The 24,076-nt window shown below is 36.9% G+C and overlaps 1 protein-coding gene across 1 annotated transcript; it reads right to left on the bottom strand.

Moving 5' to 3' along the window:
- Positions 1–7,401: 7,401 nt before the first annotated feature.
- Positions 7,402–12,636, bottom strand: LOC104596031 (hydroxyproline-rich glycoprotein family protein). The gene is made up of 2 exons (XM_010257015.3): positions 12,375–12,636; positions 7,402–9,162 (listed from the first exon to the last, which is right to left on the bottom strand). The coding sequence occupies exons 1-2, from the start codon at positions 12,465–12,467 to the stop codon at positions 7,897–7,899; spliced, it is 1,359 nt and encodes a 452-aa protein (XP_010255317.1). The 5' UTR covers positions 12,468–12,636; the 3' UTR covers positions 7,402–7,896.
- Positions 12,637–24,076: the final 11,440 nt, after the last annotated feature.

The raw sequence follows: 24,076 nt of genomic DNA, 5'->3' as shown, positions 1-24,076 counted from the left end.
GAGAGATCATCTATAATTTGATTTGATGATATGAGTAAGGAAAACAAAATGGGCGTTGACTTTGGACTGTTAGGTTTTAAACATGGTTAGTACACTCAACTAACAGTACATGACCTCGAAGCCATTCAGTCTTCATGAATGACCTTATCCTGTCTAGACTCTAGACCATAGAATTCGGCTCCAAAGACGAGATCTTGCAAACCAAAAGCCTTTGGTTTTGGATGGAAGATTACCTGCTCCAAGAAGGGAAAGGGGGATGTAAAAGATCTCATGCCAGCCCAAGCATCAAGCACTATAAATCTTAGGACGTTCGTTTTTTGGATTTTGAGAGGGGACTAAGATATCCATTTATTTTTTTCAGATTTATGTAGGGCTATAGAAAATTTATTTTCCTTAGGTATTCTCACACCTGGGTAAATAACGGGGAAAGTTGCCAATAATTGGATGGGACAAAATCATGGTTTTCAAAACCTGACTGGACCAGGAAAAACCAGAAACCGGTCTGGTTCAGTTTTACCCCAGAATCGTTATTTTGCCAAAAACCGTTGATTTGGTCACAAACCATTGAGTTGGGCGATTGAACTGTTTGAACTGTTCAACGGTTTAGGCTGTTTTATATTTTTATATTTTTTGTCAGAATGGGCCGCCCGTTCAGTTCGAACAGTTGGTCCGTTCAACCTAGAAACCGAACCCCTGACCAGTTCGTTGTCCGGTTTGGTTTTAAAAACCTTGGACAAAATTGTCCATTTTAATAATATGACTAAAATGGTTATTGTCTTATTTACTTGGAAAATAAAAGAACATGAATAAATGCACTTACCCAAGTAAGTACCATTGATTTGGTCACAAACCACTGAGTTGGGCGATTGAACTGTTTGAACTGTTCAACGGTTTAGGCCGTTTTATATTTTTTTATTTTTTGTCAGAATGGGCCGTCCGTTCAGTTCGAACAGTTGGACCGTTCAACGTAGGAACTAAACCCCTGAACAGTTTGTTGTCCGGTTTGGTTTTAAAAATCTTGGACAAAATTGTCCATTTTAATAATATGACTAAAATGGTTATTGTCTTATTTACTTGAAAAATAAAAGAACATGAATAAATGCACTTATCCATGATAAATAACTTTCCGAAAAACAAATGGGGTCTTAATCTTTTCAAGTGTTTTGGTTAGGCCAAAGAGCTCACAAGTAATAACCAATCGAGGGACCACATCCTTTAATCCTGTTTGAAGCGGGAATAGATGCCAAGTCTCTACTACAACTAGTAGGAGAATTTACCATCAAGCTAGCACCTTCAAGGTGTTGTGACTCGGGTAAGGGTGATCACTTCTAGTTTGGTACAGGCTTGAAAATTTGCAGGTTGGGCCTAGTCTATATATAAATATTATGATATGGCACATGTAATGTATATTGTATATAATATTTTTTATTTATATAAAATATAACATGTACGTGACAACATCTATGATATAAATATTGCACTATGAAGCAAAATAAGTGAAATAGTGATAAAGTGATACATCAAAAGTGACATACATATTGTAAAATATGAACCAATAAAAAGTAAATAGACCATGTGACTTCTTTAATATGACCAGTTATTTTTTTATTTTAGTTTATTTATAACCCTAAAAGCTTGACTTGGCCCAGCTCAAGATCACCCTTGGTGGACTGTGTTTTGACAATTTACAACAATGTCTCCAAATTTACAAGGGTGTCATTCCACCGTCACCTTTGCATCGTTTCCCTTACGTCCAAGGTTTAAAAGTTCAACATGATATGCCCAAGATGGAGTGTACCATATCGTATCTTTGAAAGCTCAATACAGGAGGATACGATGGAAAATAAGTGGCGTCGTCTTTTTTTCCACTGTATTGGACCTATATCAGATGTACCAATAGCGTATTGATGATCTATCATACCCATAGAGCAATTGGAATTTCTTCTTCAATAATTTTTTTGAATATATTGTACAATGGTTATTTATTTTTTATTTTTATATTTTTTAATTTTAAAAATAGATAGTAATTATTTAAATATAATAATTATTAATTATATTTTCACTTTGAAGTTAGGATAGGATAGTTGGGCTTTTCCCATCCCTTAAAACTTAAGAATTACAATTTATAAATTATAGTTAAGCATAGGATTTTTTTAATAAAAATTATAATTGACTATGATGTGTTTCTTCATAAAACCTATTAACATATATTAATTTAATGCATGTGTACCTCATTGAGACATTACATTTAGTGTTATTGATATATTTATATGATTTATTAAAGTGTTTATAGTGTTTCCATGCATATCTTAATTTTTCTTTGATACACATGTCATGGTTGAAAGTATTGATACACCTCTGTGTATTGGTAGAGGTGTATCAGTACTTTAACCGATATACTTCTTTTCTTTTTTAATTTTTTCCTTTTTTAAATTTCAGATTCAAGTATAATTATATATAGATTATTTAAGATAAAAAGGGTTTTGCAAAAACACCTGTAAATAGGTGTATTGAGGTCCAAAGGTACAATAAGATACACCCTATTGGGCATATCATGTCCATACTTTAAATATGTACATCCAAGGCATATCCAAATACGTTTCTTAAAATTGCCCTTTCGATATACTTGGTGTTTCTGATACTTCACACCTTGCTTACTTCTACAAGGGTTTGTGTATGAAGCAAACCAAAAAAGGGATTGCATACATAGATGCAAGGTGAATGTTGATCAACTTAGAAGATGTAAGTCATTCCTACGTTGTTTAGTTAGTATATTTGCAAATGTAAATTTCACTAGGGTTCATTATTTGTATACTTTTTAGCAAGATTATTAACTGGCTTAAAGACATCTATATTCTGCAACACTAAGGAGAAATTCAATAATGATAACTCAAACAATCATATCCTTCAAGATTTCAACCTTCCAATCAAAGCTGTTATTAGGAGGTGGATTATACGTAAATGGTTCTACAATCTGGATCAGGTATACACGACTTGTAAACACATTCAATGAGCACTTAGAAAATTTTTTGATGCCTATCCCTTAAAATACCCACAACTTACCCTTGCAAAACATTAAAAACAAATTTTGATAGTTGTTAGAATATTTATTAAGTGTTCATTGAATGTGCTTACTATACTATATCCAAACTCGTGGTTCTAGTTGGGGTAATCCAGGCTGGAGTGTAGAGGGCAGCATTGTGAGAAACACTTCTGGGTGTTGTATCTTTGCTTTCTTAATTATTATAGATATATTACTTTTACTTGGGTTGAATTTTTGGCACTTATTGATGGTCTTAACTTATGGTTTTGGCATTTATTGGTGGCGTTAAAATATCTCATCTTATTTGCATATGACTGCCTATTGTTTTGTAGATCAATCAAAGTGAAGTGATGAATGAAGGGAATATTAAAAATCTTTCAAGACTGGTCTAGACAAATGGTAAACCTCCAAAAATCAAGGGTTTACTTTAGTCAAAATTAGGGGTGTTTACATTAAATGTCAAACCAACCAAACCGGCCCGACCCAACCCGAGTTGGTCAATTTTTCAAAATCACTGGTCAGTTTTGGTTTGTATGAAAAAATAAACCAACAACTCGGTTCGGTTTCGATTTTCATGTATGAAAACCGAAGCCAAACCAAACCGAACCGATCCTATATTTTTAAGTAATTATTAATTAGTCCATACCCTATATGTTAATTGTTGATATATTTTATTTGTGTTTTGTTTGAATTTTTTTAAAAAAATGGTTATTTATGATAAAAACTAAAAACGTAAAATCAATAAAAATATAATACAATGGTACAATATTTAATTCAGTTTTGTATAAATTTAAATATATATTGACAAAAAAATCAGTTTTGTATAAAAAATTAATTGATTTAAATATATATTTTGATTTTGCATAAAAACTAAAAAGAAATAAACTTAAATGTAAATAGATATTTAAATATAGATATCTTAGTTTAAAATATATATAAAAACCAACTAAACCAATAAACCAACGCTTTATGTTTGGGTCGGTTTGGTTCAGGGTCAGTTGGTTTTAATTTAGTCAATGAGTAAACCGACTAAGTCGGGTCAGTTGAAAAAAATAACTCAAGCCAACCCAACCCGACCCGTGAACACCCCTAGTCAAAATGTTCATAGAAGGCATCAAATTTTGTTACAAAGAATTTTGGGGGTCAAAAGAATACATGACAAATATTTGAGGACAAATTTATGGATTAGAAAAAGCTAAAACTGAAACTTTTCATGAATTAATAGGAAGGGTGGAGAAAAAGATGGCTATTTGGAAAACAAAGTAACTTTCCCAAGCAGGTAAAACAACATTGATTAAAGCAGTAGCTCAAGCAATTCCAATTTATACACACAAAAATTGGAACAAGCACAAAGAAATTTGTAGTGGGTAGGTGATAGTAAATCAGATAAGATGCATTGGATAGAATGAGATAAATATTGTAAGCCAAAAAAAACATATGGGAGGATTGGGTTTCAAAAGGGTGGCTGAAATGAATAAAGCTATGTTTGGTAAGTAGGTTTGGAGGTTAGGTGGGTTCGGGTTATTAAACATAAATATTTTAAAAATAAGTCGATTTTTTCACTCACAAAGACTTAATTGGATTCTATTTGTGGAAGAAACAGTTCAAATGTTGGATGAACTAAAAAAAAAAGCCTATTTTGGCAAATTAAAAATGGAGAATAGATGTAAAAAGTAATGCTACATGTGAATATACTGTTAAGCACAATTTATAAGTAAGGCTAAATCAAGATTTAGAGCAAGATAGACTTTTATGGAAGGGAAATACTACATGTGAATATACTGTTAAGTCTTTATAGGACTTTCATAAGCAAGTACCCATCCACTTCTAAACAAGTAATAAATTGGAACGAAATATGGAAGACTACCATATAAATGTCAAATATTCATGAAAGACAAGTTAGATTCTTGGAATAAGAGGATAGACCTTGTCCTATGTCTAAACAGATGGTAGACAATTTCAATCATTTATTTTTCATGTGCCACTTTGCAAGAGCAATTTGGTTGTCTTTACATATAGGTATTAACACAGTGCTTGATAGTGAATAAGTGGAAACAACAAAATTAATGACTCCAATGATAAAGCTGAAGGTACAACTAATGGGTCTGTTTCCATGCAGCTTTATGATTCATATGGGATGCGACGAATAGAGTTTTGTATCATAATAAAAAATCACACCCAAAACAAGTTCTAGCAATCTTATTGAGTAATTGGGAAAACTCCTTACAAAAAGTTTTCCAAAGCTCATCATAAACATCTTTGAGCAAAAAGGAAAAAAAAAAAAGCCATTGTACTTTTTCTTGAAAATTTTTGTAAATGGCTCATATGAATCAGAAATAGAATATACTGCAATAGGATTGATGATATTTGAAAGATGATTTGGCCCGACCTAGTAAAGAGGGGACATGTGGACACAACCTGACCAAGAGATGACAACTCAGCTTAACGTAAGTAGTCCGCAGCAGATCGAGCTCGGGTACCCAACCACCCCGAGCTAAAATGACCTCGGGACAGGCTCACCTCGAGACGAGATCGACTCGATACCAGATCGCAACAAGAACACCTCGATGCCAAGGCACCTCGGCATTCAACCCAATTCAGGACTTAAAGACATCAGCTCGGGGATACCGACATGCCACTATGTGGTGATCCCGAAAACCCCTCCAACAGATCACGGGTCTCACGAGATCACGCCGTGTAACAGCTAGCATTATCTCCCCGCCTGATTAGGGCGGAACTGATGAACCTTATCGGTTGGCAGCATTATCTTCCAACTCATACGAAAACGGATCCTATCGTGATGATGATCCCGGAACTAATCCGTAGAACCTGCAAGGATTTCAATATATAAAGGCTCCACCCCCGGTGGTTCAAGATACACGTGATTTATATGCTCTCTAGCTCTCTACATTCTTAAGCTATTTTTAGCTCGCAATACTATACTGACTTAAGCATCGGAGTGACCTCACCGGGCTAGCAACCCCGGGTTCTCTGATCCTCTTGCAGATCAATTATTCACTGTTCGCTTGGAAGCCAGATTACCTCCAGCAGGAAGCAGCTAGATCGCGCATCATCAATATTAAATGCTAAAACATGGTGGGCAATTGTATGAACCCTAGAATTTACTCGGGACAAAAACTGTAAGAAGTTTGTGCTGTTTTCTGATGTTGAAGCTGTGATCATGCAAATCAACCAACTTCAATTGGAGTGTCAATGGTTGGAAAGGATCTTAAAAAGAACATGTTCTGAACTTACTTTCTTTTTTGATATAATCCATGTAAATAGGAATGTGGCACATCAACTTGCTTTTTCTACTTGTAAAAAGAAAAAAGACATATATGTTGATATCCCTAGACAGGGAATACCTGTACAAAGGTTAAGTCTATTAATGAAAGGTTGATCTTTGTTGTTTGAAAACAAAAAAAAAAAGAAAGAAAAGAAACTTACTTTTTCAAACAAACTTATTTCTGTTGATGTAGAGAATTACAATGAAACACTTGTGAACATCATAAATGGCAAACTTTGCAAATAAATATATACATTAGTTTCATCAACGCTAAGGAGGCTAACCACTTACTGATTGGTGGCTAATAGGGGTATTGAAGAGAGGATTACGACTTATTGGATACTGGTTCTAATTTTCCTGATGGCGAGTCCCATGCACGAAGATTACATCAATATTCCCTTATTACGGCTGGATTCTCTTTCCTTTGCAATTATATGTTGTTTTCTTTTGATTTTTCCGGTTTTATGTAGGGATGCAAACATATCTGAATCCGATCCAATAGAATGCATATGATTCGAATTTAAATATCTTGAATTCTCTCTAACCCCTGATCCGAATTTCCGATTTTGATTTGGATCATTTTATCGGATATCCAATAAAGGTCTGAAATATATATATTATAAACTCTTTTCTTTTATAATAAGATACCAAAATAAAAGTTTTAATTTTTAAATTTTTAAGGATGATATTTGGGCTTTCCAATTAGGTTAAGCCCAATAAAATCATAAAATGATTGAAAATCCCTAAACCATATTAAAAATTGTACTAAATCATAATAAAATGGTTTGATTTAATTTGATTTTCATACTAAAACGGTATGGTTAAATTTAGAAATTTCTCAAACGATTTGTATTTGAGGTATTCTCCGACCCACACTAAATCGACCGTGAACACCCCTACTAATAAACTTTCATGGGTTAAAAAAGTGAAAGTACTCACGAACAAAGGTTTAAGAATACCAGCTTGTTATTGCTGATTACTTATTAGTGACGCTGGAACACTGGCCAACTCCAAACTATCGTCCAGCAAGCAGCAATCCCGTCAGTATACAAACCACAAAGCGAATAGATGATTAACGAGAGATGAGAACTCAATTGTCACTTCATAGGTGAACACAATGCGGAGGAGCATTTCATCCCCTTGTCTTCTTAATTCTTAATATTACATACATAAAGCAAAAAGCTTAAAATCTTCACAGAAGAATAAGTGGTAAGCCAGGAAAACTTCCAATTTCATTTTTAGTCAGAATAATCAGAAAAACTAATTTAATAGTTAATACAGTACCCTATCTTCAGAACCATGCATTCTTCCCTCATCCTCTGTGTAGTCATTTGTGGTCAAGATGCACCGCCCTCCTATTTCTACGTCAGTCGTATATGATCAGTCTACCTGATCTCAATCACCAAGATTATCATCCATAATCACCCCTATGCCCATCATGTTTGGCTTTGATTTTCATCCAGGTTGGTGATCAGGTATTTAGGTTTATATTCCCTAAGCCCACAGGCAAACTCCTTCCACTGTGAAGGAGACAGATAAACTGAAATCGGACATTGTGTTGATTAGATCAGCTGACACCTGGCTGCATCATGGGGAAGAAGGTCCATTGGTTGCAGGGTCTAGCTTCCTTCTGATTGATCCACCATTCAGAGCTGATGGTGGGCTTATCGGCTGCTCCTCCATCTGCGTTATCAAAATTGAATTCTTTGACTGAACCAAGCGTGAGGGAAGGATTCTTTTGATGATGATGTTGTCGCTGCTCCTCCCCATCCTCCATAGATTTCTGGGGAGTATTGTTTGATGTTTCCCCAATACGGGTCTCGGCGACATCTTCTGTTTTGCGTGAAATTCCATCTACTTCAGCTGTGGTGCCCGATGGCAGAGATTGTGATATGGATTCATCGAGGATTGCCTTCTCCACACAGCTTGGAACCTCTCCAGTAGTTAGCTCAAAGGAGACTCTATGATCAATCACAATGTCTCCATTTTGTGAGCCACTGTCTGAGTTTGCAAGGGATGCAACCTCCGATATCTGATTATCTTGGGGGAAACCATCTCGAGAGGTCGGTCCTGCAGCATCTGGCGTCAGTGACCCAGAACCTTGTCCTTGCCCCCCCTTAAGGATAGAAAGTGCATCAATGCTAAAGAGTTTGGGAGGGTCGCTTGCACGGAACTCAAGAAAAGAATGTTCACCAGAAATTAACTCACGATCTGGAAAAGGAGAAGATGTACCAGAGCCTGAGATTGCTGAGCTGGGCGATATGAGGTGACCAACTGGGCTTCCAGGGTATAGCTGATAAGACTGGAATTCATATTGGGATACTGGGAAATTTTGACAGGCTTCACCTGCTCGATGATTGGGGTCCAGCGATGATGTGAGGAGTTTAGCAAAGGGAACCTCTGGTGAGGAAGGTGTGGTCAGCTGCACAGGTTCTGGAGGAGGAGTAAAAGGAGCAGTAGATGGTTCAGTTGTGAAGGTTGAAAAGACAGGGGGCGAGACCAACTGAGTCTCATGTGCATATGGTCCAATAGCAAAAATAGAACCAGGTCCACCTGGAGAGTAGACATTGGCAGATAGTGAGGTGAAGGATAATAGTCCTGCTGGTGATTGAGTAGCAGATGGAGGTTCCGATTGAAGGAAAGAAGCAGGAGAAGAGGGAGGAGCAATGAAAGGTAATACAATGGAGGGTGGGTGGCTTTGATTTTCAGTGGCTGGGACTGCTGATCCTGGGTCTGTTGGTTCAGGAACAAGGACGGCATGCCCAATACGCCTACCATGCCGGTGAGATCCAAAACACCAATACAGACTCCAACAGCTCCCCCATCTTCTTTTCTGCATGTGAGGGCAACATTTAGTAGAAACTCATAACAGGTAAGGATATTGCTAACAAGAGAAAAAAAAAAGAAAGAGGAAACAGCATTTTGTTTCTTCTGTAGCTTAACATAAAATTAAACAATAGAGAAAAAACTAAGATAACAGGAGATGAACCAAGAACAAGAGTAGAAAAATATAAAACTAATTATAGATGTAAGCTGACAATATAAAATTTTCTTTAGTCCTCGGACACAATCTCATTTATCACAGTAAGGAGAAAAAATACAACTTAGAAGTATAAACCACAGGTCCGTGGGATAAAGAGCTGACTTTGTTGTTTAACATCTGAACAACATGAACAACACCAAAGAAACAATATGAAGTAGAGTGCTAGGGAAACATGGAGATAATTCCAAGGAAAGAAACCCTTTTCCTCTGGCATCTTAAGGCACTGAGTGGAGTCCCTACAATAGAAAGCATCTATAATAGAACTGACAGTCCGTGGGTAGCCTAAGAAAAACTGACCAATATCACAACCAAATACTTACACTAGTGGACAACAAGGATTGCCCCAGATGCTCAATCTAAATTTTGAACAAAGGCAATTCATATAAGTGACAATTTTATCATTCCTCTACCTGTCAAATTAGCTCAACACATTTCCAAAACTCAAAACTAACTAGAAATTCTAAGATATGAAACTCGTACTTGTCCTGAACTCCAATCAATCACAATTTGGCAATCTTTGGCTCTACAAGCTAATCGTACTAGAAGTCACTTCATTAAATTCAGCTAATTTTTTATTGTAACATCTAAAATGTAAAATTTTCAAACATCTTTTCACTTTTATGGCCATGCATAACAATGTCTCTCATGCTGAGGGAGCTACTAGTATACAAAGACTGCTAATGAATCACTACAGGATCTAGAAACGTAACCATAAACAAATTCTTAGGAAGTTTCTGCAGTATCCATGCCTGACATTCCTATGCCACATTGAAACCTAAATGCTCATTACCCAATTATACCAAGCCAAAGTGATCATTTAGTGCAAATTACACTACATAGGAATGACATTTCCCTGGTTATCAGTTTCAATGTTCTTTCCATTCCTACAAAGAGAAATACCAACTTCTCATGCCCATTTCTTCATATGGTACCCTAGTGATGATTATCATAAAAGGAATTAGGTTTCTCTTTGCCTTCGGCAGCCCTGAGTGTTAAAATCTTTCTATGGTGGAATTGGATTTCTATACAAATGCTACTGAATTCATCAAAAAGATTTCAAAGGAATGACTCCTTCCTTTTTGAAGTGAACTTTTTCTGTATTGCCCAGGCTAAAGAACACTGTAGAGCCTGCAGGTATGAACATATTTAGAGATTATATAGGTTAAAAGCTTTATGATTATTCACCAAGTATGATGTGATGAATGCTAAGGAAACTCCTAGGACCATGACAGGGGGAGAACATACAATGGTTGAAACTCACTTCAGGTTCTTTACCTTGTGTTTGTGAGAAAGATCTTATATTAAAACCTGTGAAATCTAGAGAAAGTAATTGTATTTTAGGTGGTCCTGATGATTCATGCCTTGCCAGTTGTTTGTGGTATTTTATAAAGGAAGTATTGAATAATTTACTGGAAAACAGAAGTAAAAAAGAGAAGCTGCAAAAGAAGGTGGAGGGCTACGCAAAGGACAAAAAAAAACCCAATGAAAAAGAGTGCAGAAGCAACCACAAGTCCTGCATATAAGAGGTCTTTCCTAACTAAAGATAAACCAATAAGAACTTCAGCATTGACAAAAATAACTAAACAGTGGTAAAGGTATGAATATCAAGTTGTGATCATTTGAAAAATTTTATGAATATCAAGTTGTAATCAGAATCATATTTGGATTATTGTGGCATGCCTTGAGTTTTCTCTTGAAATACATTTACTTATTCAATGTAGTGAGACCTTTTTGTTTTGCCTTCACTTGTATAAATAATTGGTAAAGTGCGACTCCAAATATTTATAACAGGTCAAACCCTCTTGTCATTCTTTGGAACATTGTACACAATGTTTCATGTTATGGCATGGTCTATATCCTGTGCATTGGCATGATAATATATTTGGTTTATCATGGAAATTCTGAACTTGGACAAAACAGAAGTTTCTCTTTACCATATTAGATTAAATTCTGAATTTTAGTCAGTAGTAAAGGTCCCTATGACAGGAAAAAGATCTAGCAATAACCAAATTCAAGTTTCTATTTTAAATCAAAAGTATCACCATGTCAGATTCCATTATAGGAATCTTGTGATGGAAAATCATTGCAATCGGCTCAGCACAGCAGTCTGGATCTCAGACAAATTTCTTTTAAGCATCCACTAGTTTATTATCTACTAGTTTAGGCAGTCTCCCGGCTGAGCAATTTAGAGAACAACAGAAGAGACAAGTCTCAAAAGCACATAGTAATACAATAAATGGCTTAAACCCAATAATTAGCATGCTACAAGAGCAGGTGCCTGTTAGGGAAAACATTTAATGGATAACTACGGTCAGTATTTACTAAAATTTTCAAGAATTCTTTCCCAACCTAATTATAGAAACTTCAAGGTAACTCCTTCCAATGCAGAGTCACTATTGTTGCAAACGTAGACATCAAATGAATTCAGATACTAGAGGGAAAGGACCCCATAGGGACCTCACAAATTCTATAAGGTTGTATAGAACAGGTACCACATTCTGTTCTTGAGCTAAAACAAGGACTTCCCTATTAGGTTCTATGGTTTTAGATAGATCTCTATAAACTCTTATACCGCCATAAAATCTCGGTTCGCGAAAACCAACCGCAGAGGCTTCAAATATACTAAAACTGAAAAGGTATAGTTTCAGAACCAAAATAAACTTCAAATATTATAGAGAATCGAGGAAATTGAAAGTGAAAACATAGTAAAACTGGGAAAAGAAAATTCCCAGCTAAGTACCGAATCTAATCAGAAAATTCTCCATTCATATCCAAATTAGATCCAAAATTCGCACAGAGAAGCTTAGAGAGGAAATACAAAAGATTAAAAAAATAACGGAAACAAAGCAAAATAATTTAACAAATCTCGAATCTCAGAAGCTAATCGCGAACATCTAGAATTCAAACTCAAGATACTCAACCGTAAATTAGAAACGAAAAGGAGCACAACAGGATTATAACAACAAAGAAAAACAGTAACCGAACGGCACCAGCGATTTTACCTGAACAGTAGTTGGCTGAACTCGAGCCTCAGCCGTGACGATCGCAGACGCAGCAGCACTTATAGTATCCATACTGTTATTTACACCTCTCATATCTCCCTTTGGTTAAAGTCACCCCAATTTTGTCCAGAAAACCAAAAAGAAAGAAAAAGAGGAAGTCGTCTTTTTCTCTCCTGTCACGACTGTAATCCGTCTACCTCCGTTCAAATTTCTCCGGTAGAAAAATAGCCTCCCCGGTCAGAATCTAATCCATCCGATTCGAATTTAACATCCAAAGGGGAGGGAGAGAGAGAGAGAGAGAGAGAGAGTGAGAGCAGTAGAAGAGAAGAAACGAAGTAAGAAATGTTGATCTATTATAAAAGATCGGAAAAAGATCATCAGAGTAGTCTCTCTCTGATCTCTCTATCGGTCTTGAGGTCAAACACGCAATAACCTGATTTCCAAAAAAATAAACCCACTTATAAGAAGTCCCGAGCCCCCCCGACCCACGCGACATTAACAAGCTAGAAGCCTTTAATCTTTTGAAAGTCAATTTACAGAAAAACCCTTAATTACAGTGGATAATTTATTTTTTACCTCTGTATAATAAGATACAATAGTTATTCATTATTATTTGTTTCACGTGTTGTGTAACTTGGCGTAATTAGTGAGGCGAAATTAGTCAAAGCATTACAAACGGCACAGCACACCGTTATTTTATTTTATTTAACAAAATTTCCAACTAGAATTATCTTTTCATCGTCGCTTCCTGTTCTTGTTGTTATTATCTCACGGGAGCCTTTTCGTCAAATGCGTGTGCACGTGTGTCTGATCCACTTGACACTTGTTGATGAATGATGGATGGACGCGGACGTTCGTGCGCATGATAGCGGGGCCCTCCTTCCAATTCCCTGATCTCCCTAGTTCTCTACTGTTTCACTCGTAATACCACCGACAATACGGTCAGGCTGACGTGCTTCTCATCATGTTCGGTTCAGTATCCTCCCATTACCGTAGAGGATATCGTCGTTTATTCGACTTGAACCACGGTTGGATTGGTTCATCCCTCTCTCTCTCTTTCTCGTAAGTCGTGTCATTGTTCTTTTTTTTTTTTTCAGAGTTGATGACTACGATGTGGCAACTCACCAGTCACCAGACAACGCTTCTCTCTTTGCAATTATGTAGCTCTCTCGCGAGCAGCCGATAAAAATGACTTTCTTTTTTAACTTTTTACCTCTTTTCTTTACATTGTCTCTCATTATGCTTCGCTTTTTTATCAACTCATTTCGTTATCCTGCATCAGATTTCTCACTTATATAAAAAGTTTTGCTTTCTATGCTTCTAGTTGTTTGTTCCACTTCCAAGTGCCACCACCCCCACGTGGCTAATGAAAGGGATGTCTAGAAACCCTGTTATGATACATCCACGTGGCATACAGTAATAGGTCTGACGGAGAAAGCGGTTCACACAATGACCACCGGCCCCCCTCTGAACCAGGTTAATGGTCCCACACCACACATCCACGTGGAAAAACGAAAAGAAATTTTGGAAGCAATTTCCATTTTATTGGAGACACATATATTATATTATATAAACAATTAAACTATAGGAGAGAAAAAATCTATGAAGTTAAGGGAGGGACGAAATTTGATGAGGGTGAAAGTGTAATTAAAGAAAAAATTGTCCCTATTCCTACGACAAATTTTTTTCTCAAGTAGGGTTCCGTGTGGAGACAACACTAATCGCTCATCAGTCATCAGTCATCACCCATTAGTGGCTACGCATGTGCTTTATTATCAGTTTTAGTTGGTAGAGTTGACTTAAACCCACACGTCAAGCCACCGCCAATAATTCTATTACGAGCTAGTACCTATCCATGTGCCGGACTGACGGGAGTTATGACTCATGCTCATCGACTGTATTGTAGACTTGTAGTTATGATATATGAAACCAACCGAAAAAGCTTGGAAACCACCCCTCTCCTGGTTGGCTATCCCTATCAATGGGCTGAGTCGACCCAGCTGCAAACCCAATCCAGTCCAACGCTATTTCAGAAAATAGGTTAGCCTGCCCCGACCTGCAACCCAAGAGAGGTTGACCCAGAACCGAACCTGGAATAAAAATTATCCGGGATGACATGTGATCTAGCGTGTCGGACCAAAATTTCAAGACAATAGTGGAAGCTAACGCAGGCTTGTCGTCACGCTTCTCTCTTCGTATCTGCGTCTTTTCCCACAAACTGCCTGAAGAAATTATGTAAGAGATTCAAATTGAATAAAGGGATGGATAAACACGAGGTGGAGTCAGGAGTGAGAGAGTTGGAGGTGATGATGAGATGGGAATGGGATCTGCTAATAAGTTAGGCCACATGGTGGCTGGTGGGCTACGACTACAAGGAGCATGACTATCTGTGATCGGGTCGGCCTGTGATGGACTATCCATGTCCTGTTAACCCATGCCCAAGCATGTGCCAACCAATGTCGTATGGTATCTTACTCTGTTACTCATGCGACAATAATACGGCAAACCGGACACTACGCTCTCTCTCTCTCTCTCTGTGTGTCTGGTCTCTGCATATAAACGGTGTAATGGTGTAGTTGACAGTTGGTAGTTCTATACTTCTGTTGATCAGACGGTAGATATTGGGCGGGGAAAAGTGGAGAAAGTTATGGTAGTTGGGGTTAAGAAGTCAACGTGAATGGATTGGAATTGGGCCATAACAACGAGACAAAGAAGGTAGAGTAGTGCAGAGATGGGAGAGGGGAGATGATGTAATAAAATAGGTTAGCTACCTTACCTAAGCAAGTGGGAACGTGATTATATTCGCAATGTCGCTTCGCTTTTGGATTTGGTGCTCCGCTCTTCCTGCTGTCTTGCTGTATTGGGGTAGCCTGTCCAGTCACCCAACAAACCAATTAATATTAAAAGTAAATAAAAAAATCAGGCGGCAAAGCGGTTGCACTTGGCGCTGCACCACTTAACCTAAAATTCCATTTAACATCATGAACTTGTTGAGGCCCAACTAGTAATTGGGCTCGTGGGAGTTTGAATTCAGCAATTTGGCGTGGCCCAATATGGGCCTGGGCTGACAAAAGGGGTGATGCTGATGACCAATTCCACCATGTTTCCTCCACGTAGAATTTGTTAAGAGTGCAAATGTAGAAGCAAGACAAATTTGTATTTCACTTCGTTTTTAAGTTGTTGGGTAATAATACATTTTTTTACAGAAAATGAAAAAGTATGTTTTTCTAACATTTTTGGATTTCAAATGGAATTAAACTTTTGTACTCAAAATTGATTAGATAGTCAACAAAAATTCTTGAAACTAATCAAATTATTCATGTTTGTATCTCTCACAACCAAATACAATATTTATTAATGCAAGTCCAAACTAAATTTGTGTTCTCATTTTTCTACCAGATCAGCCATTTACATAATGCATACATACATACATACATACATATACTAGTAGGTTGAAAACATTAAGGCCTCGTTCGCTTTTTGGTAAGTTACTTACTTGGGTAAATGTAGTTACCTGGATAAGTTTTTCTTGGGAAATACTTACCCGGGTAAGTGCATTTATCCATGTTCTTTTATTTCTCGTGTAAATAAGGTAATGACCATTTTAATCATAAAAATCCATTATTAAAAAGGGTATTTTTGTCTCATTCAAGTATTGGCAACTTTCCCCTAGGTGGAAAAGTAATTTACCCACCTAGGAGATGGGTATTACTTACCCAGGTAAGTGATACCTAGGAAAATAAACTTTCTCTAGTCTCCACATAAATTTGAAAAAAGAACATGGGATTCTTGGTCAATGAAAACTAAAATCTCATTGACCAACTTTCCCCCCTCTCAAAATCCGAAAAAAGAATGCCCCCTAAGACACAACTCTCTCTCTCTCTCTCTCTCTCTATCTATCTTGATGAACTTGGAATTATTTTAATTTTATTCACAAATGTGTAACTATGATATTTTATTCACAATGGTTAAACATTAGTTAGTTTTATACTAATAGTTTATTTGCATTAATTATATTACTATTAATCAATTAAACTTTTTGTTCGTTGACATTATCAAAAGTGTATCTTTAATTATAATTAGCATTAATTAAATTATTAATTAATATTACAAATTAGTATTATAGTTTTATGTTATTAACTAATTACTTTTTTATTTTCATTTTCTGTAAATGGAACTATAAAAGTTTTTTTTATATTTTATGTCAATAATAATTAATTTTAATGCTAATAAGCTTTAAATTTTATTAATAAGATTTATTAAGTAATCATGCTAAATGTCTACAAGTTTAAATCTTTTAACTAACTATTCTATGTTAATGTAATTACTTGTATTTCATTTAAATTAATGATAATGTAATTTTATTTGTATTTTCTATATTTATTATTTAAATGGAATATACATTAATTTTAATTTCGTAGACCAACCAATCAAGTTGGGCCACGATTCAGTCTAATAAAAAATGAGTTCACTTCAATTAATTCTAATGGGTTACTTTTGCGGGTCAAATTGACCCTTAAACCCATGATTCATCTGGGTTAAAAGCACCTGATTTATTCATCGTCTTCACCCGTATTGATGCACGATTTAGAGGGTTTTTCTAAAACCCAGACAACAATGGCATACAGTACCATTAACCATAGCCCATAGGAGGTACCTACACCCAAGTTCCTGTTGTTTGAAGATTCCTACAATATATAGTAAGGTTGTCAGAAATCGGCGGTTTCATCAAAAAATAGCAAAGAAAAAAAAAACAGTACTAATAGCTGAAAACGGGAAAACTGAAAACCCACCATTGGGTATCCAAAATGACCATTGCCTTCATAGTGGGTGTTTGGCATCGGTGCCGGAAACATTATACAATTTTCTTATAAAAATGGTGCTGGGCATATGGAGTTGTAAGCATTATTTTTTCTTGTTTGGAATCAGTGCTGCCACCCAGGCATTTTTTGAGAAAACAACACTGATTTTGTTTGGTAATAGTGCTGGCAGCAATGTTTTTTATGAGAATCAAAATTGACCACATGTGCAAGGATGGAAAATTGTGGGAATAGGGTGTCACATTGCCTCGGAGTGTCACCTCGGCTACTAAGAGAGACCTGCAACTATAAGAGATATTAGAGGTCTCGGGTGATCCTAGGGGTGTGGATTCTGACGATTAAGTTAGTAATGACAAGGGAAAATAAGGTGAGTTGGAGAGCTTGTATGGATGAGTTGTTGAGCTTGTATGGATAGGTTGAAGAGCTCCATGTGATGAGCTTTCGTAGGGGGAGCTAGTGAGCTCCATGTGATGAGCTGAAGAACTCGTTGGGGGAACTAATGAGCTCCATGTGTTTAGGTGTCCGGTGTGCCTTGTTCATAGTAGCATACTACATGTTCAATTGTCCAAATGAATGGGGGACTCGCCTACTTATAGGAGAGGGCTCCATCCAAGAACTGGCACATCTCTCACACGTGGTCGAAGCTTAGTCCACTTGTCATGCCCTCAGTTGACAAATTGTGTGCACATGGTAGGCAATAGGCCTGCATGGAGTGTGTTGGCATTGATGTTCTAATTAGTTCAGCCACGTATTGCTTGTACATGTTATAAGTTGGTGTCAGATTAGCTTGTTAAGATCAGGTCAGCTCATAGCTCATCAGGACCAGGTTAGCTCCTAGCTCGTCAAGACTAGGTTATCTTTGTTAGACAGTGTATGCCCTTAGCTCCAATCAGAATGATGTACCTTATGACATTTAATGTAAATGAATAAAGTACATATTTGATTCATGTTATTATGGTGTGTTTCTGTGTAGTATCCTTAAACTGGACACATATGAGACTCGTGTTAGTTTAGAATCTTCACAGTCATTGGATAGATCTAGGGAGATTTATCCTGCCAAGGCTGGCACTGATGTGCCACCAAGTTGGTTGGGGTGGCTTGTCTCAGCTGCCAGGGTAAGACCTGAGGTACATGTAGTGTGAGTTTTCTTGAAACCCTGAAGCGGACCAGAATTTCAGTATTGCCCTGGACCTTGGAGATAGATGGGCAAAACTGGAATGTTACACCTGACCCCTAGACTCGATTATGATACTACACTAGGTATTGGATTGGGCTGTCTTTGATATGCTAATCAGTGAGATCCTTAGAGGGGTCAAAACCTGGGTATGTTGGGACAGTTCGAGAATTCACCTGAGTGGGTGATCATAGTGACAGGATCAGCCCCTTTGTCGGACAAAGTGAATGATCGGGGATGCACTCTCTCTAATGGAAACCAAAGTTGCCGGTAGCCGATTTCAATCGTTGAAATTTGTTTTGCAAAGTATATTTATATAGAGATATGCATATATATATATATACGGTTTCAAAATGTTTGCAAAAGGTTTTAATTCCCGGGATCCATGTGAGTAGAGAGTGCAACACTGTTCCTTGCAGCCGAGGGAGAGGTCCTCTCTTGTCGGGCAGTGTTTGATCATTATGGGCTGAGAGGTTAAGTGTAAGACCATTGAGGGTAATACCTGATGGGCTAATCTTGCATCTGCCCACAGTCCTTGGGTTTTTATAAGGTGGCTTGACCCAGAGACCACTTAGTGTAAGTGTTGGGCCCATTAAGAGCCCATGGTGATGGGCTCAGGGGTTCACTGTTTCCTACAGTGAATTCGGCCAAACCTTGTAACAAAGGCTAGGCTAAACCCATGTGGTTGATGTGTATATCAATGTTTGGGTCCCACGCCATACAAAGATACCAAATTGGGCAGCAGTTTGGAGGATAAGTGAGTACATGGACTTAATGGGCCTAAAGCCCAAATCGAATTGGTTTAATTTGATTAATTAAAGAGGGGCGGCTCTGGGATTTAGATCAGTAGATAGAATAGGGAGTTAATCCCTATCCACTCAGAGAGTCCATATCCAAATAAAGATTTGGATTAGGAAACTCGTAATAAGACTAGGAGGGTTGATCTTTATCTGTAAATAAGATAAGGGTCTATCCTTATCTCTTAAAGAGAGTCCAGATCCAAATAAGATTTGGATTAGGAAACTCCTAATAGGATTAGGAGGAGCTCTCTTTAAAGTTATAAATAGAGGAGGAGGGCGAACCCCAATTTACCCCAAGCCGATTACAAATTCAAGAGAGAAGACAGCTCCAGTAAGACTAACGCCATCTTCCGCCCTTGCCTCCCTCTATTGTAGCCACCATTGCCAGTTCGCTCTCCATCAATAGGAGTTATCGAGAAGTGTTCTTGATATCAGTTTTTGGTGAAAAACTGATATGAAGTCGTGCTCTCACACCCTCTATCGAATTCTTGCTGAAGAGTTTGGTTCTTGCTGAAGAACCACCTGCTGATTCTGCTCCACCCTACGCTGTGTCATCTTCAGTGGGAGCAGTCTTTGGCGTTTTCCTTGGGCGTGAACACCTTCGTTGGGAGTTACTGTTACTCCGTATCAGGTACATCCCTCTCCTACCTTTTGGTTTCAGATCTGGTCCAGTTTAGGGTTCAAGATTGATCCTTGAAAATGCAGTTTTCTAAAACAGGGAATGTGATTCCCATATGGGAGAGAGAAATTTTTGAAATTTCGCCCTACCTACCTGCAGGGTTCGGCTATCCATATGATGGATCTCTCATCCCTTCAATATTGTCAATTGACAACTTGCCCCTACCATGTTGCCACTTGGTGGTTTCTAACTAGTAGTTAGTTTTGGCCATATCAATTTTCAACATTGATCTATATTATCCAATGTCCAAGATGATGCCACATCATTGCACTGCTGGTAGCAATGCGTTGTTTTCTTAGAAAACATTGAATTTGGCATTGCTCTAGACCACACTTTCCCAATTTCCAAGGCGTGATCTAGAACAATGTTTTTTCTAGAAAAATGGTACCAAACAAGAAGGCGTTATTTGAAACACTGCTTTATCTAATGTGACGCCTATGTGGTGTCGTTTTCTCATAAAATGGCATTGATGCCAAACATCACCTTAGATTCCAATTGATACTTGCAAGTTGCAATAGCCTGTCACTTGCACATAGATTGAACAAAAAGTATACAAAGACGTACAAATGAGAAAAAAAAAATCATAAAGAGATGAGTCCCTCTGCAGAATTCTTTTCCTCATAGCTAAAATGGTATTGTGCACCCATTGCCACATTTCCCTGAACAGGTGATGCATTCTCTTGCTCCTTGTGTTTTTTATAAAGTTGAGAGTTACTTCATAGAAACTCCTCTATGTGACGGACTAACACTCCCACCTTTTTCCTCAGTCCTTGCTGCACTCACGGTTTTGTTCCCACTTTCCATTCTTCATTTGCATTAGATACCATCTAGCTTGCCTCTGTATCTTAAGGGGTGTTCTATAGTGTAGATGAGAAATTAGGTAGTATGTTTTCATCCACACCAGGTGTGGTGTGGATGAAAACAAACCACACCCCAACAAGGTAGTTGTTCTATAATGTGGACAAAAATGTGTGGACTGATCCACACCACACCTCCATGGGCATTCTACAAGGTGTGGCATATTTCAGTCTGCACATTGTATTTGATTTCATGCATCTCAACTACAACATTTGAGATAACCTATGTCGTTAATCATTAAAAAACAATATATTATTTTTTGTAACATACACAATAGAAAAATATTAATAAATTTATAAGAATTTTAATAGTTAATAAAAATAACATTAGTAATAATTAATAATATTAAATAACAAATAATGATATTAATATATTAATTAAAAATGAGTAGTAATACTAATGATAATTGATAATATTAACAACAATTTTAATAATATTTAATAATATCAATAACAATTAATATTAATAAAATAATATTAATATTAATTAATAAACATGAGTAATAGTGGGGAGTGGTTCAAATAGAGAAGAATAATATAGCATGAGAATAAATGAAGGATGAATACTTACTAGTTACCATCAACAATCCGATGCAACAGTGGTTGGAGGAGGAGTGGCGAGTGGTTCAAACTAGGTTTGTTAGTAATACCCGAAAATCCAAGGCCTATTCTAACATCTGATCCGATTATCTCAAATTCAGATGATGTATTTATGTAATCGGATCGGATTTGGATGTTACAATCTACATCCGATTAATAATCGGATTGGATTCGGATTTGACCCCATTTGATCCAATTAAAATATGAAACCAATTATTATAATATTTATTAATTTTAATATATTATTTAAAATTATAAAAAATATTCTATACATTATACTATATATGAATTTATATATAATAATTTAGAATTTTATATTTATATTAATTTATTATATATAAAAGTTGAAAAATAAATAAATTTTATTTTTTTGGTATTTTAGAAAATTGATAGCAGAGTCGAATTAAATTTTATTTTTTTGGTATTTTATTAATATTATTATTAATAAAATAATATTAATATTAATTAATAAACATGAGTAATAGTGGGGAGTGGTTCAAACAGAGAAGAATAATATAGCATGAGAATAAATGAAGGATGAATACTTACTAGTTACCATCAACAATCCGATGCAACAGTGGTCGGAGGAGGAGTGGCGAGTGGTTCAAACTAGGTTTGTTAGTAATACCTGAAAATCCAAGGCCTATTCTAACATCTGATCCAATTATCTCAAATTCAGATGATGTATTTATGTAATCGGATCGGATTTGGATGTTACAATCTACATCCGATTAATAATCGGATTGGATTCGGATTTGACCCCATTTGATCCAATTAAAATATGAAACCAATTATTATAATATTTATTAATTTTAATATATTATTTAAAATTATAAAAAATATTCTATACATTATACTATATATGAATTTATATATAATAATTTAGCATTTTATATTTATATTAATTTATTATATATAAAAGTTGAAAAATAAATAAATTTTATTTTTTTGGTATTTTAGAAAATTGATAGCAGAGTCGAATTAAATCTAGATCCGATCCGAGTGCATTAGGATTTGAATTCAAATCCAAGCTGATTGGATTCAGATGTAGGTTCTCAATAATTGGATTGAATGTGGGTTTTATTGCATCTGATCTGAGTCTAATCCAATTACAACCATAGTTCAAATAGATAAGAGTAGTAATGATGAGTAGAGAAGAATAACATCGGCGAACTCACAAAGAAGCATTACAATGGTAAAAAGAAAAGAGGTCTTATACTAGGGTTAAACATCCATGCAAAGTATGAAATCGTTATTCTATATACAAAACAGTGTGGTATAGATACTTCCATGAGATAAACTCATGGATGAGAAAATGGACTGTTGTGTGGACCAATCCACAAGATAGTGTGGATCAATCCACACTACAACCAACCGAACTCATGGCATAGAGGTGGTGTGGGTTGAAACTGAATATATCGTGGCCAATCCACACCACTGAACACCACCTTAGTTGATGCACAAAGCCAGAAATAATGGAGACGAAGGAGGTAATGAACTCGGTGGCGAAATTTTTGGAAAGTTAATCATTTATTAGAAAATGGAAATCTTCCTAAAGAGACATAATGGAGTTAGGGAGGTAGCATAACATAACACATCTTTACTTAGACTATGTTTGGTTTGAAGGAAAAGGTAAGGAAAAGAAGGGAAAGGTAGGAAAACCTATACAAGGTTTATAAAGATTTCCCTACCTTTCTCTACTTTTGCCTTCAAACCAAACACAACCTTAGGGAAAGCGAGGAATGAGAGAGTCATGCCATGTGGACTATTGGGTGGCCTGGGTTGGAGCAGGGGAGAAAAGAGAGAGAGTGAATGAGAGATTTGGAAAGGGAATAAGAGATAAGGGAAAAAGGAGAAAGGTTTAAGAAAAGATCGAAGGAGGAAGAATGAGAGAAGTCAGAAGAAATTCTAAAATGGAGTCCACTTTTTATTAATCCTATAAAGTAATACTTATATTATTGATGTAATAAGAATCCACTCTCAAAAATGAAAATAAAAAAACGAGTTCTATTGGGGTCATGGCTAAACTGGCCCTGAGAGACACGTGGCCGCCCAGCCATGCCAGCGTAGCTCGGCCATGTCGGCTCAGCTCAACCAAGCTATGTTATTATCATGGCCCCTTGTCTCATCCCTCCAGCCACGTCGGCTACACGCCCCATGGATAAGATCAACTACAGATAAGGGGGTAGGAAGACAACTCCGCCAAGGACTAGGACTCTACCCCAGTAACCTCGGCAGAGAGCTCCATCTCGATCTCCCCAGAAGCCTAATCCGACCAGGAGATGAAACCCCGGCTATAAAAAGGTGCTCCATGCTCAAGGTAAGGGATTTGGACCTCTAGCAATCACATTGTTACCTTGCTCGGACCAGGAACCTCATTGCTCGGCCCAACCATTCACCGCCCTCTCACTGACTTGAGTGTCAAAGTGCCTACCCGGATTGGCACCGCCCACCTTTTCTAGCATCACTTGTGGGAACGTACAATCAACAAGGATCATTTTGTACGTTCCATTCTTCATTTGCATTAGATAACATCAGATTGGCACCGCCTGTGGGAATGTACAAAAAGCCTTCCCAAAAAAATCCTTCGCCGCGCAGCCTCAAAACCGATCAAGATGCATAAAAACCAGTCCGAACGATCAGCAGGCCAGTCCCCAACTCGGGAGCCCCGACATCACAACTCCTCGGATCAGGAAGCCTCGCAATCCTCGACCATAGTGGACCCAGTGCAGTTCCGAGCTATGCAAGAGAAAGGTCAACAAGATCTTCGAG

This window comes from Nelumbo nucifera, chromosome 1 (genome assembly GCF_055504915.1).
Source record: "Nelumbo nucifera cultivar China Antique chromosome 1, China Antique-T2T, whole genome shotgun sequence".
NCBI lineage: Eukaryota > Viridiplantae > Streptophyta > Magnoliopsida > Proteales > Nelumbonaceae > Nelumbo > Nelumbo nucifera.
The sequence above is the reverse complement of the archived record's forward strand: the minus strand, read 5'-3'. Positions and strand labels throughout refer to the sequence as shown.